The 14952-nt window shown below is 49.2% G+C and overlaps 1 protein-coding gene across 1 annotated transcript in view; it reads left to right on the top strand.

Annotated features, from left to right (window-relative positions):
• The first annotated feature begins 1835 nt into the window (after positions 1 to 1835).
• The window catches only part of HMCN2 (hemicentin 2), a 150749-nt gene continuing 137632 nt past the window's right edge, over positions 1836 to 14952 (top strand). Inside the window, exon 1 of the mRNA XM_059072027.2 lies at positions 1836 to 2184. Coding sequence (XP_058928010.1) covers positions 1935 to 2184 — 250 coding nt within the window. The 5' untranslated portion in view covers positions 1836 to 1934. The remainder of the gene's footprint in view (positions 2185 to 14952) is intronic.

Below are 14952 nucleotides of genomic sequence, written 5' to 3'. Positions count from 1 at the left end.
AACCTCCCATGAGCTGGACCGTGAGTTCTACCGTCACCTGGGTCTAGGCACTTGGTTCCTACCATATCCCAGGAGACAGGCAGCTCCCCGGAGACCATTATCCCTGGGCCCTAGTCCCTCTCATTAAAGGTCCTTGCCCTGGTCTAGAACTGGGTCCCTGAGGACGTGTGTCTCTTCTTCCCCATGGCCAGCGCCCAGACATCGGGCCTCTCTGATACCCGCTGACCCATTTAGGTGGCAAATCTTCATCGGGCACCTACCATGTGCAGGTACTGGGTCTCTGCTGCCCCAGAGCTCAGAGGGTGGGAAGGGCAGAGAAGACATTGGTGATATAGTGTGGTCAGCACTAGGACAAGGAGTCAGACAGGGGGCTGTGGGGTCACAGGGCAAGGTGCCGAAGTAACCTCAGAGGCGGGGTCTGAGCTGAGATGGAGCGGGAAGAAGTTATGGGCAGGAGGTGTGGGGGGGCTTCCTCCTGGTTGAGGGCTCCTGAAGGGAGGGGCTGGAGAAATCCACCGCCCCCGCCCCCCCATACAGACCCAGAACTTTCAGCCATGTCCATGGGGCTGCCTGTCCCTGTCCTGGGAGCATGATCTTCTCAGGGGAGGGGCTGAAAAGTGAGGGGACCAAGCTGGGCTCCCTCCCATGTTTCTCAGAACCAGGCAGGCCCACAAAAGCTGTCTCTTCTTTATTTATTCAGTCAATGTTGAGTGAGTCCCCACCGCGTGCCAGGGACTGGGCTGGGGATCTGGAGGCTGACTGGGGGAAACAAGACGCAGCCCTGCCCTCAAGGGGCTCCTAGGCCAGTAGGGAGAGAGACGTAGAAATAAGCCATGAGAGCACAGGCTGAGCTGAGCAGTGACGGGGTGCCCGACCCTCTTCAGGTGGCGGGAGGGAGCACTGTCTGGGAAGGGATGGCTATAGGCACCCAGGCAGCACCACTAACATCTCACATGGGATCCAGGGGATCTAGCGAGGCAGGTGGGCAGGGGGGCATCCTCTGGAGCCATCAGATGACCTTAGACGATGTCTGATAACACTTAGAAGAGGCAGCAGAGCCCAGAGGCTTTGGAATCTTTCTAGAGCTGGCTTCTAATCGACTCTCTACTACTTGAGAGCTGAGTGACTCTGGGCTAATGACTGAGCTGCAGTCTGCTCATCTGTAAAATGGGTTTAGTGTTAGTGCCTCCCTCTAGGGTTGCAGCGAGCACTCGAGGGAATAATAACTATGTGAAAACGCTGAGCACATAGTAGCTGCTCAACTTTTGTTGCTCGATTATAATAACAGTAATAGACAATAACTGGGAAGCATTGATTCCTGAGGAAAGAAAGGGAGTTACTGTGTGTGTGTGTGTGTGTGTGTGTGTGTGTGTGTGTGTGTGTGTGTGTGTATGTGTGTGTGTTGGGGGGGTCAGTTTTTAGGGGCCTGGGTGGAAGGAGCCACAAAAGCCAGGGCCCGTGGGCAGCCCTCCAGGGCAGGGGCGGCGCCGTTCCCCCTCCCTCTCCCGCCCCCGCAGCGAGGGGCGTGGTCGGCCGGAGGCGCAGGTGTCCAGTGCCTCCCGTGCGTCCTCATCCCTTGCGGCCTTGGCCGAGGGCCCAGCTGCCTTCTGCCGTCCGCCCCGCGTCCTCCCCTAACCTCGGGTCTGGATTGGCGAGCAGCGGGGCCGGGAAAGTTTGAGTCACAGTTGGGGGAACGGAGGAGGCGGGGCCCGTGACCCTGAACGGGGTGGGTTCTGAGTCCGCCTCGGTCTCCCAGCAGGGGGACCCCGCCGCAAACCCACGTCCCGCGCGCACCGGCCGCGGTCCGACGGAGCGACGCGCCGCGCCGCAGCCGTGCGTCGGGTGGCCGCTGGGTGCACCAGGGCGGTCGCGCTCTCAAGGCCCCGCGAGCCTCCACCGCGGCAGCCGCAGCCCCTCGGCCGCGCTCGGCAAAGATGCCCCGGGCGCCGCTCCTACGGCTGCTGCTGGCGGTCTCGGCAGCAGCGGCGGTGGTCGGCGAGCCCGGGACGGCGCTGCCCCCTACCACGGGGCATGCCACCCTGGCCATCGTCTTAGACGTTACCGGCTCCATGTGGGACGACCTGATGCAGGTGATGCACGGCGCCTCGCGCATTCTGGAGAGCAGCCTGAGCCGTGGCAGCCGGACCATCGGCAACTACGCGCTGGTGCCCTTCCGTGATCCAGGTAGCGTCTCCCCGAGCCCCCGGCGTCCGCCGCGCCCCTGGCCCGGTGCCCTGGCGCGGTGCGCTCACCCGCCCGCATTGCGCCCCGGGCGCACTGGACGCCCGCAGGCTGCACCGCGGCCCGGCGGGGGCGCCTTCTCGACGCCTTCACTCTGCCCGAGCCCGGGCACCTGCGGCAGGCCTTGCAGCCGCCGGGCCCTTTCCCCGGGAACCTGCGCTCCCCTTCTCCCGCCTCTCCCAGCTTGCGTCGTCAGGCCAGTGACGGAGAGGCGGGGGCACCGCGTTAAATGCCGCGCAGCCACCTCCTGGCTCTGCGACTTCAGCAAGTGACCTCACTTTCCGGAGCCGCACCTTCTCCCTTTAGGAAACGGGGCGAGAACTGCCTCCCAAACTTGCTGAGATGTTGAAATGGGTCCTTCGTGTCCAGGGCCTGGCACGCATGAGCCTCCGCAAGGTTTGCGGATTTGCCTTTGTTAATTCGTCAAATTCGCTCCCTTCGTGGGCTTCGGGGGCCAGAAGAGCCACCCAGGCTGGAGAGCTTCGCGTCTTGCCCCTCACCTGTTCTCGCGAGAAAAACAGCAGCCACGTCGCCTCTACCTGCAATATTCTCGCTGCCAGGTCCCCCCACCTAACCCCTTCTACCCTGCAGACAGCACCTCCTCCCCTGCAGCCCCCTGTCTTTCACCTAGGTGTTAGGGGCATGCCCTTGAAAAGATCCCTGGGAGACCCCACTGTGGGGAGTTTCAGGGAAAACAGCTGTGGAGCCTGCTTAGACTCTCAACTTTCTGAGTGGAGGGACTGCTTTTTCTCCAACATTTTTAACTAAAAACTTAAGACTTGCAACAAAATGGGGGGGGGGGAATACATAAACACCTGTCTGCCCACCACCCAGATCCTGTGATTAATTTTACTCCGTTTTATCACGTTTCTCTCTATTAGTCACCTCTCTATCTAGTAGGATAGCTTTATAAAGCCAAAAAATAAAATAAAAATGGCAGATTCCTTGCAGAATTGCTCTGCAAAGTGTTCTTGTGCTGAAAAAATACACAATGGCCGAAGGCTATATGAGCTAGTAAGCCCTTTTAGAAGAAGTTTTCTTTGTTAATCACAGCATCATTACAGATAGTTGAAAAATGGGCCACAGTCGGTGTACATAATCCCATGCAGCCCTTAGGCTGAGTGTGGAGTTCCTTTGCTTCCAGGAGTTCTGGGCTCTGTAGGGCTCTGCAGCTCAAAGCACAGAAGTCAGGGGTCTAGAAAAAGTTTCCTGGGAACATCAGAAACACAGCTCCCATCTGGGGTGATGTCAGGGGGCAGCAAGGTTGGTGGAATTGTGAAGACGTGGGGTGTGAGGTGTGTCCTGGGGGTTTCAGCTCTGACTCAGTTCACCCTCTACCCCCCTAACTTTCTCACTCCCTTTCTGGGTCATTCTTGGGCTTCCAAAGCTATTGCATTGAGAGAGCTTAGGGATCATTTAATCCAACGCTTCTCTTACGGTTGGAGAAACTGAGGCTCAGGACACGGATGGGACTTATGCAAGGCTGCCTGCCAGGCTGATGTAATTTCTGATTCATAACCCATATTTGTCTCGAAAATGCTTGGCTGCAGTTGTAGGGCAGGAGAGCAGCCTGTTGGAACCAGACATAGTGTCCCGGGACCCACAGTGTCCTCACTGCCCCCTCTCTGGCCATCATCTTCACGAAGCCCTGGTGCCACCCCCAACCTCTCCTCCCTGGGTGCCGAGCGCGTGCGTGACTCTCCAGCCTTCACTCCACCTTCTATGACACGAAAAAATCCCATCCTTCTCCCCGCCCCTGCTCCCCAAACCATACTCCCTACAGACACCCCAGGTCCAGTGGAGGGGGACCTCAGCGTTTATTGAGCCTCTGCTGTGTGCACAATCTTGTGAGGCGTCCAGCGTGAAGGGGGCAGGGTTCACACCAAGGAGCCGGCAGTGCGCCGGCGACAAGCCAGGCAGAGGGTGGAAGGTGTCACTACTGACAGCTCCTGACTATCGGCTAGCAAGGGAAAGGACTAACCGAAGGCTCTCTGAGGAAGCCTCATTGGAGCAGGACTTGAAGAAGATGAAGGGAAATGTATCAGCTTTGGACCATTTGGCAATGCTAGGTGCCAGGGATGCAGTGGGACGGAGGTCTCCCTGAGCACATGGAACTCGCTGGGTGGTGGCTGACATGTAGGGGCAGGTGTGTGTGGGTGTGGAGCCAGGGCGTAGCGGGGGGTGAAATGGGAAAGCAGGGAGAGGCGAGACTGGTCACGGCTGTGACTGTGGAACCGAGGACTCGGAGCCCTTAGATTTCCTTCTGTGGGCTGTGAGCGGCCGCTGAGGGCTTCTGAGCAGGGATTGGATCTGTGGTTTAGGTTAGGCTGTGTCTTTTGAATCAACCTATGGAATTCCCTTTGGTGGAAGAGGAGCTGAGAGTCAGGGGTTTTAGCTGACAGTTCAGGCCCCCCAGGGCTGTGTCCTGGGAGAGCCTTCTTAAAGGAACCCCCTACCCTCAACCCCAAAGATCACGCTTTGCAGTGGTTCTGGACTGCACATGCTTGGAGATGAACCAGAACCTGTGCTTTGGAAATATTTTTTAAATGATAAAAAGTGGTATGTTCCCAAACTGCAAAGTTAGACTTTTGCTAATGGTTTTATTTTGGCTGAAATTTAGGTTGTTTTCGGGTTTTCTCTATTAAAATGTTGCAAAAAAGCACTCTGGTGTGTAAATCTTTGTCTGCATCTTTGATTGGGTTTTTTCATTGGATTAAGTTTTTGGAAGTGGAATTCCTAGGTTGTTATAAACACACTGAGTGGGTAGGCAGCTCTTCAAATTGTTTTCCAATGTTTGGGGAGTTTAAACTTCTATCAGAGGCATTTGAGGGGAACGTTTCAGAGCAGCTGCCCCCAACCCTAGGGATTAGGATAACTTTTTTTTTTTTTTTGGTACACGGGCCTCTCACTGTTGTGGCCTCTCCCGTTGCGGAGCACAGGCTCCGGACGCGCAGGCTCAGCGGCCACGGCTCACGGGCCCAGCCGCTCCGCGGCACGTGGGATCCTCCCGGACCGGGGCACGAACCCGCGTCCCCTGCATCGGCAGGCGGACTCTCAACCACTGCGCCACCGGGGAAGCCCTAGGATAACATTTTTTTTTCCTAATTCAAAAGGTGGAAAATGCTATCGTCTTATTTTAATTGCTAGTGAGGTTCAGTAAGTTCTCAAGTGTTTACTAGATGTTTTTGTGTGTGAATCTCTTCTTTTGTAAATTGTCGATTCCTTTACTCATTCTAACATTCGGGGTTTTTAGTGCTTTTCTTATCAAGTCAATATGGGGACTTTATATTGATGTTATGAGTTGCTTTTTGTGATGTGGTTAGCATTTTCCTAGTCGTTTGTCTTTTAATATTTGTGATTCGTGATGCTCTGAAGTTTTAAATGTTTATGTAGCAAAATCTATTGCCTGTTTCCCTTTGTAATTTCTTCACTTTCATTCTCAGAAAGATTTTTTTTCTTTCACAAAATCAGGTACATGTTCTAGGTTTTTTTCATTAGTTTTCTATTTTTTCTCTTCATATTTAATTTTTTAACCTGGAATTTAAAAAAAAATTGGCACTGGTATTAAAAATAATTTGATGTAATTCTTCCAGAACAGGATAATTGATGGTGCAGTTACATTTTATCAAATAATCCTTTCTTTTTCATTCATTTAGATGCTGCCTTTATCCAAAATTACTTTATATCTATTAATTTACTTGGGCTTTCCATTCTGTCCCATTGTATGACAGTTCTTGTGCCAGGAGCACGTTGTGTTCATTGTTTGGCTTTATAATAGGGTAAATCCTTCCTCCTATTCTTAAAAAAAAATTTACCCCCAGCCTTATTGAAGTATAATTGACACATAATATTGCATTAGTTTAAGATGTCCAGTGTATTGATTTGATACATTTGTATACTGCAAAATGATTACCACCACAGCAGTTAGCTAATGCCTCCATCATGTCACATAATTACCATTTCTTTTCTTGTGGTGAGAACATTTAGGATCTACTTTCTTGGCAATATTCAAGTACATGATACAGTATTATTAGTGATAATTATATGCTGTACATTCAATTCCCAGAACTTATTCACCTTATAACTGTAAGTTTGTACCCTGTGACTAACGTCTCCCCATTTCTCCCACTCCCTGATTCCTGGAAACCACCACTCTACTCTGTTTCTCTGAGTTTCACTTTTTTTTTTAGATTCCACATATAAATGAGATCAGATGGTGTTTGTCTTTCTCTGTCTGACTCATGTCACTTAGCATAATGCCCTCAAGGTCCATCCCTGTTGTCCCAAACAGCAGGATTTCCTTCTTTCTCCTGGCTGAATAGTATTCCATTGTTTATATAAGCTATATATTCTTTATCTTTTCATTGGCTGACAGCTTTAAAATTTTAATAAACTTTTAATTAGAACAGTTTTTTTTTAAAAAAATGTATTTATCTTTGGCTGCTTTGGGTCTTCGCTGCTGTGTGCAGGCTTTCTCTAGTTGCGGCGAGCGGGGGCTACTCTTGGTTGCGGTGCGCGGGCTTCTCACTGCAGTGGCTTCTCTTGTTGTGGAGCACGGGCTCTAGGCACACAGGCTTCAGTAGTTGTGGCGCACGGGCTTAGTTGCTCCGTGGCATGTGGGACCTTCTCAGACCAGGGCTCGAGCGCATGTCCCCTGCACTGGCAGGAGGATTCTTAACCACAGTGCCACCAGGGAAGCCCTAAAACAGTTTTAAATTTACAGAATTATTGCAAAGAAGTTCCCATATACCCAACACCCAGTTTTCCCTTTTATTTTATTTTATTTTTTTTTCCGATACGCGGGCCTCTCACTGTTGTGGCCTCTCCCGTTGTGGAGCACAGGCTCCGGACGCGCAGGCTCAGCGGCCATGGTTCACTGGCCTAGCTGCTCCGCGGCATGTGGGATCCTCCCGTACCGGGGCACAAACCCGTGTCCCCTGCATCGGCAGGCGGATTCTCAACCACTGCGCCACCAGGGAAGCCCTTCCCTTTTATTAACATCTTATATTACAATGGTACATTTATCACAATTAACAAACCGGTACTGATATGTTGTGTTTCTTTTTAAGATGTTTTTTGATATGGACCAATTTTAAAGTCTGTATTGAATTTGTTACAATATTGCTTCTCTTTTATGTTTTGGTTTTTTGGCCTCGAGGCATGTGGGATCTTAGGGATCCCGCCCAGGGATCGAACCCGCACCGGCATCGGAAGGTGAAGTCTTAACCACTGGACCGCCAGGGGTGTCCCCATATGTTATTATTAACTAAAGTCCATTACTTTTTTTTTTTTTTTTGCTGCATTGGGTCTTCGTTGCTGCGTGTGGGCTTTGTCTCTAGTTGTGGCGAGCTGGGTCCACTCTTCGTTGTGGTGCGTGAGCTTCTCATTGCGGTGGTTGCTCTTGTTGCAGAGCACAGGCTCTAGGTGCACAGGCTTCAGTAGTTGTGTCACGCAGGCTTCAGTAGTTGTGGCTCATGGGCTCTAGAGCACAGGCTCAGTAGTTGTGGCGCACGGGCTTAGTTGCTCCATGGCATGTGGGATCTTCCCAGACCAGGGCTCGAACCCGTGTCCCCTGCATTGGCAGGTGGATTCTTGACCACTGCGCCACCAGGGAAGTCCTAAAGTCCATTCTTTATTCAGACTTCCTCAATTTTCCCCTAACATTTGTTCCAGGAGCCCATTCAGGATCCCATTTAGTTGTCATGTCCATTAAGGCTTCTTTTGGTTGTGATGGTTTTTCAAACTTTGTTTTTTGTTTTTTTTTTTTTTTTGCGGTACGCGGGCCTCTCACTGTTGTGGCCTCTCCCACCGCGGAGCACAGGCTCCGGAAGCGCAGGCTCAGCGGCCATGGCTCACGGGCCCAGCTGCTCCGCGGCATGTGGGATCCTCCCAGTCCGGGGCACGAACCCGCGTCCCCTGCATCGGCAGGCGGACTCCCAACCACTGCGCCACCAGGGAAGCCCCAAACTTTGTTTTTGATGACCTTGACAGTTTTGACGAGTATTGCCCAGATTTTTTTTTTTTTTTTTTTTTTTTTTTTTTTTTTTTGTGCTAGGCGGGCCTCTCACTGTTGTGGCCTCTCCCGTTGCGGAGCACAGGCTCCGGACGCGCAGGCTCAGCGGCCATGGCTCACGGGCTTAGTTGCTCCGCGGCATGTGGGATCTTCCCGGACCGGGGCACGAACCCGCGTCCCCTGCATCGGCAGGCGGACTCTCAACCACTGCGCCACCAGGGAAGCCCTGCCCAGATGTTTTGTCCCTCAGTCATGATTTGCCTGATGTTTTTCTCCGGTTAGACTGGGTAATGGGAGGAAGGCCACAGAGGAACAATGCCATTCTCATCATATCATGTCAAGGGTACATGCTGTCATTATGACTTATCACTGTTGACGCTGACCTTGATCACCTGGCTGAGGTTGTCAGGTGTCTTCGCTGTAAGCGTACTCTTTTCTTTCTCCTTTTCTGTACTGTCCTCTTTGGAAGAAAGTCATTTACACGCAGCCCACACTTAAGAAGTAGGGAGTTGTAACCTACCTCCTTGAACATGGGGTATTTACATAAGTTGTTTGGAAATCTTCTGCATGAGAGAGTTAATTCTTTTCCATTTATTTGTTTATTCAATCATTTATATATATCAGTATGGACTCATAGTTTTATACTTTGGGTTATAATCCAATACTACTTTATTTTGTTGCTCAAATTTTTCCAACTTCAGTCATTGGGAGCTCTTTCATTTGGTCTCTGTGTGCCTTTGATATACACCCATTGTTGTGAATTTTTTTTAAGCACTTTCTTACTTTCTGGCACTACAGGCTATTTCAGACTCATCTTATGTATTTCCTTCCCCAGTCCTAGAATTAGTAATTTCTCCAAGGAGCCCTGGTTCCGTTGATTGAAAAATGGTATTAGACACCAGCATCTGAGTGCTAGGTGTGCTTGTTGCTACTGGGGTGTCACCGCTTCTGCATCTTTAGCTGACAGAGCAAGGAGATACATGTTGTATATGTGACCTCTTTGTATACCCATATCTATAAATATTTCTCTGTTTAACTGTGTCTGTATCTGTATTAAGCTGAACGTGAGTTCATTCTGATCTGACGTCTCCAGCTCTCATTGATTACCACGTGGATCCTTCCAGCCTCCTATTCTTGCTTATCTATAACCTCCCACTCTGAAAGTGACTAACCTGGCTCTCACCATTCACCGCTCACCCGTCATTTACTTAATTTTCAGTTCCAGTCCACGTTTGGAGTGGTTTTAGCATTGCTAACTTGCACCCCGTGGAAAGCAACTTTGTTAACTAGAGTACGGTTCTTTTGCCTTTAGTCTTATAGACGCAACTCATTTCCAGAGTTACTTAGCCCTGCAGCTTCTTCATGTTCTCTTTATTCATCTTCTTCGTTTTCAAAATATTCTTTTTAAAAAAATTATTAATTAATTAATTTATTTTTGGCTGTGTTGGGTCTTCGTTTCTGTGCGAGGGCTTTCTCTAGTTGCGGCGAGCGGGGGCCACTCTTCATCGCGGTGCGTGGACCTCTCACTATCGCGGCCTCTCTTGTTGCGGAGCACAGGCTCCAGACGCGCAGGCTCAGTAGTTGTGGCTCATGGGCCCAATTGCTCTGCGGCATGTGGGACCTTCCCAGATCAGGGCTCGAACCTGTGTCCCCTGCATTGGCAGGCCGATTCTCAACCAGGGCCACCAGGGAGGCCCTCAAAATATTCTTGAACATGTTTTCTTTTCAGATGAAAAGTAGAAAACATAGTCAACTTCCAAAAAAAAGTTCCTACTGTGAATTTGCTCAGAATTGTGTTAAATCTTGATTTGGGGAAGAATTATCATTTAAAAAAATTTAATTGTTTTCCTCTAGGAGACCTCTTCCTTTTTTTTTTTTTGACATATTTATTTCCTTTTGTAAAAAACTTATAGGTTTTTTTTTCCCTTATAGGTTCCACCCATTTCTTTTTAAAATCATTTCTAAATATTTTGGGTTTTGTATGACTATTTTGACCAGGAATTTTTTTCATTACATTTTTTGCAAATGAGTATTGCTAGTATGTTGGAAAGCAATTTATTTTCATATATTTATTTTGTTTCCAACTTTCTTACTGAAGACTTTGTAAAAAAACTAGTTCTAATTTTTGGGGGGGTAATGTCTTGAGTTTTCTAGGTTGACAGTCACAGCCTGTCCAAATTGTAATATTGTCTCCTCTTTTCCAATCAAATTTTTTCTTGTTTGGAATGTTTTGTGGTATTTAGCACAGTGTTAAGGAATGGTGGTAGCTGAAGTCGGTCTTGTCTTGCTTCTGATTGTATATCATTGTATGATATTGGTTCTTGGTTTGAGGTTTTCCTCATCAGGTGAAAGAAGATACTTTCATTCTTAGTTTTCTAAAGGTAGAAAAAAACACCCCCCAAACAAAAATCCCAAATGGGGATGGTGCTGAATTTTAGCCAGTGACTTTCTGGCTTTGTTTAGATATTTGTAAGATCTTTCTCCTGTTGACCTCTGGATGTGATTCCTTCATTTTAAACCATTTCCACATTCCTTGCTTAAGCCTTGCTCAGGCATTGTGAATTATTCTTTAATATACAGTTGGATTCTGTTTGCCAGTGTCTTCTTTAGGAGTTTTCCATTTATTTCAATATGTATGATCAGTAAATGATATTCTTTCTTTGTGCTCTTTGTCAAATTTGGCACCAGGGCTTAGCTCTTTCAGTGAATAACTAAATTATTAAGTTTCCTCAAAAAATTACAAATTTAATACATGCTTGTTATATGTTCTAATAACACGACTCTCAAGAGATGCAAACACTTTTAATCATTTTGTGTGCTTCCAGACCGTGTGTGCATGTCATTCACTTGTATACATATATACACTTAGTTTTTTTATTATATGAAAAACGGGATTATACTATGCATACTGTTTCGCAACTTGCTTTTTCTCCCCCACATGCTATATCATGGATCTCTTTTTATGTTAGGAAATATCGATCCACCGCATTGTTTTAATGACTACAGAAGGTGTTACAGGAGGGATCTTAATTTATCTTACCTCGATTTATCCAACCATTCCCACATTATGAAAAATAGTTTGCCTTCAGTTTCCTTAAAATATACACACACATTTGCAAAAACACATCTATAGGAATGGGACTTCCCTGGTGTTCCCAGTGGGTAAGACTCTGTGCTCCCAATGCAGGGGGCCCGGGTTCGATCCCTGGTCGGGGAATTAGATCCTGCATGCGTGCCGCAACTAAGAGTTCGCATGCTGCAACTAAAGATCCCTCATGCCGCAACCAAGACCCAGTGCAGCCAAAATAAATAAATATTAAAAACCCACAACATATCTATAGGATAGATTCTCAGAACTGCAGTTGTTTCATTGTTAAAGCATATGAACATTTAAAAAATTTTAATTGGTATCAGCAAACCGTCCTCCAAAAATGGTGTATCATCTAACCCTCCTACCAAGAGAGTGTGAGACTGCTTTTTCCCCCAAACACCTGCTGGCATATGGGGACGTCACTTTTCCCTTTTTTGCTAATTTGATCGGTGAGAAATGGTGACCTGTTTTAATTTGCATATGTCTGATAGAGAGTGAGTTCGAACATCTTCTCTGGGTCACCAGGTGTGCTGTCAACTTTCCCCAGGGAAGAGGTGGTTTTAGGGACTTCCCTAGTGGCGCAGTGGTTAAGAATCCGCCTGCCAATGCAGGGAACACGTGTTCGAGCCCTGGTCCGGGAAGATCCCACATGCCACGGAGCAACTAAGCCCGTGCGCCACAACTACTGAGCCTGTGCTCTAGAGCCTGCGAGCCACAACTACTGAGCCCGTGCTCTGCAGCAAGAGAAGCCACCGAAGTGAGAAGCCCATGCACCGCAACGAAGAGTAGCTCCCGCTTGCTGCAGCTAGAGATAAAGCCCGCGCAGCAACAAAGACCCAAAGCAACCCAAAATAAAAAAATAAATTTAAAAAAATAATAAAGTATGTTCTGTTATTAAAAAATGTTTATTTAAAAAAAAACAGTAAAGAAACGGGAGGACTGAGTCCCGGAGAGGGGACACAATTTGCCCACAATGGTGGCAGATGGTGAGACCCTGCTCGGGGCCCCTGCAGCGGGAGGAGGGGCTACGTGCACACCCAGAGTGGCCCCAGGGTTCAAGCCCTGCTTTCAAGGAGGTGGGAAAGGCAGGCTCGGGGAAGAGTCCTGGACGTGAGGGCTTTCTGAGACTGGCTCTCTAGCGCATGGCTGTGACCACGACCACTGGGACACACAGACTGGGAGGGACTGGACGAGGATCAGCCATGTGAAGGGCTGGGTGGTTCTTCCTGTGCGTGACCCTCATATGTCCTAGAGGCTCCACACCCTCGTCTTATCGAGTGGAAAATATTTCCCTATGGAGAGATGGTTCTGGGCCAAGCTTCTGGGGCTCGTATGCTCAAGGGCAGCACAGTGGAGACAAGGCCATGGCTGTTATCATCCCTGCACCCGGCAAGCCCTGCTCAGAGGGAACCCACGCCACATCTGCCCAGGTGTTTGGCAGGTGCCCACCTTCAGTCACGAACCTCCCGCCCCCTCCAGGAACAGGAACGAGGGCCTGGGGAACAAGTGCCGTATGTCTGCAGCTTCATGCACGGTTGAGAGCTTGGATCTGGGGTCAGACGGACCCAGGTTTGAATCCCATCTCTGATGCTTCCTCATTGTAAGGCCTCTGCTGTACCTCGCTAGCCCTCAAATTCTCACCTATCAAATGCTGATAGTAAATAGGAGACTTCAGAGGTTTCTGTAACGTTCTTCTCAGTGAATGTGTGTCAAGTGCATAGAACAGAATCTGGTGCTTAATACATATTAAAACAATGGTAGGGCTTCCCTGGTGGCGCAGTGGTTGAGAGTCCGCCTGCCGATGCAGGAGACACGGGTTCGTGCCCTGGTCCGGGAAGATCCCACATGCCGCGGAGCAACTAAGCCCGTGAGCCATGGCCGCTGAGCCTGTGCGTCCGGAGCCTGTGCTCCGCAACGGGAGAGGCCACAACAGTGAGAGGCCCGCATACCGAAAAAAAAAAAAAAAAAAAAAAAAACAAACAATGGTAGCTGTCATGATTGTGATCATCACCCTCAGTTTTGGAGGCAGTATAGCCAGTGGCCAATGGAACAGGCTTTGGAGCCAAATACGTGGATTTGAACATTATTCTAGATGGAACAGTGTCGTCACAGAATTCCTGTCCTTCCTAGAACCTCAGAATGTGACCTTTTTTGGAAATAGGGTAATTGAAGTTGTAATTAGTTAAGATGAAGTCATACTGAAGTAGAGTGAGCCCTTAATCCAATGTGACTGGTGTCCTTATAAGGAGAGGAGAGACACAGGGAGAAGGATCGGAGTGATGGTGTGTTTACAAGTCGAGAAATACCAAGGGTTGCTAGTATCACGAGAAGTGAAGAGGAAGGAGGCATGCAGCAGATTCTCCCCAAGAGCCTTCAGAGAAAGCACGGGCTGCTGACACCTTGATTTTGGACTTCTAACCTCCAGGACTGTGAGAGAATGTACTTCCATTGTTTAAAGCCACCGCGCCTGTGATGTTTGATTACGGTGACCACAGAAAGCTAGTAGTTATTGGCTGCCACTTGCTAGCTGTATATGACCGTCAGCAAGGTCTTGGCATCCTCGGTTCTAACGGAGCTGTTAATGGGACTGAGCTAAACACAGTAAAATAATAAGCACTCGATGCATTGAAGCTGCTGTTAGCATAATCACCCACTTCTACCTCCACCATCATCACAGCATCATCACCATCCACATCATGCCAAGAAGGGCTTTTTATCCAGATCCAGTCCTTCCTGGACCGGGTGAAGGAGGGAGATGGAGAGGGGCTCAAGCAACCCCTCTCAGTGGGCAAACTCACATGGGGACGTGCCAGGGGTCCTGCCCTGTCCAGGTACCTCACTCTGTCCTGCCGGAAGACAGGTCTTGAAATGGTCACCCTGCTGAAAACACCCTGTCCTGGGGAGCTTTGGCATCATGAGTGAAGATGGTGCGGTAGGTCCCAGGCATGACGAATGAAGCCATGGACCAGCATTAATTAACGACAAGAAGGCAGCTATCTCTGTCTCACTGCCCGGAGCTGTAGATGGATGAGTGGGCAGGTGCACAGTCGGGCAGCAAGGAAGACAGATGGAGAGAAGGCCTCCGTGCTCCCAGCCCCGTCTGGGCATCTTGAAAGCTGGTCCAGCCCTGGAATGATGGGACTGGTCAGTAGCACCCAGCGCCCAGAGCTGGTTTGGGGATTATCTGTTCAGTAAAAGGAAGAAATCAGACTAGTTTTTGCACATCAGTGCGTCTGTGTATGTGAGTGCGCTCTCCCCTGAGAGCCTTCTTTGTTCAGAGCTTGGGGCAGAGCTTTTAAAATGCCCTGCCCTCTAACTCAAGAGGAATCACAAACACTTTTGTCCATCTGGCCAGCTCTCCCTTCATACGGCCAACCCCTCTGCATGCCCCCAAATAACCACATTTGGTTTCCTGCCTCATTTTGGATCTGTTTCTCTGCGTGATGGACAGCAGCGTGCTGTGGTGGGAGCGCCTGGTTATCAGGCAGGCTTGGCATTCAGAAATATTTGCTGGGTGTTGACTGTGTGCCTGGCATTGTGCTGGGCACAGGATATAAAGATAAAGGGTCCTGGACTCGCCTGGTGGCGCAGTGGTTAAGAATCCTCC

Source organism: Kogia breviceps, chromosome 8 (assembly GCF_026419965.1).
Source record: "Kogia breviceps isolate mKogBre1 chromosome 8, mKogBre1 haplotype 1, whole genome shotgun sequence".
Taxonomy (NCBI): Eukaryota; Metazoa; Chordata; class Mammalia; order Artiodactyla; family Physeteridae; genus Kogia; species Kogia breviceps.
The sequence above is the reverse complement of the archived record's forward strand: the minus strand, read 5'-3'. Positions and strand labels throughout refer to the sequence as shown.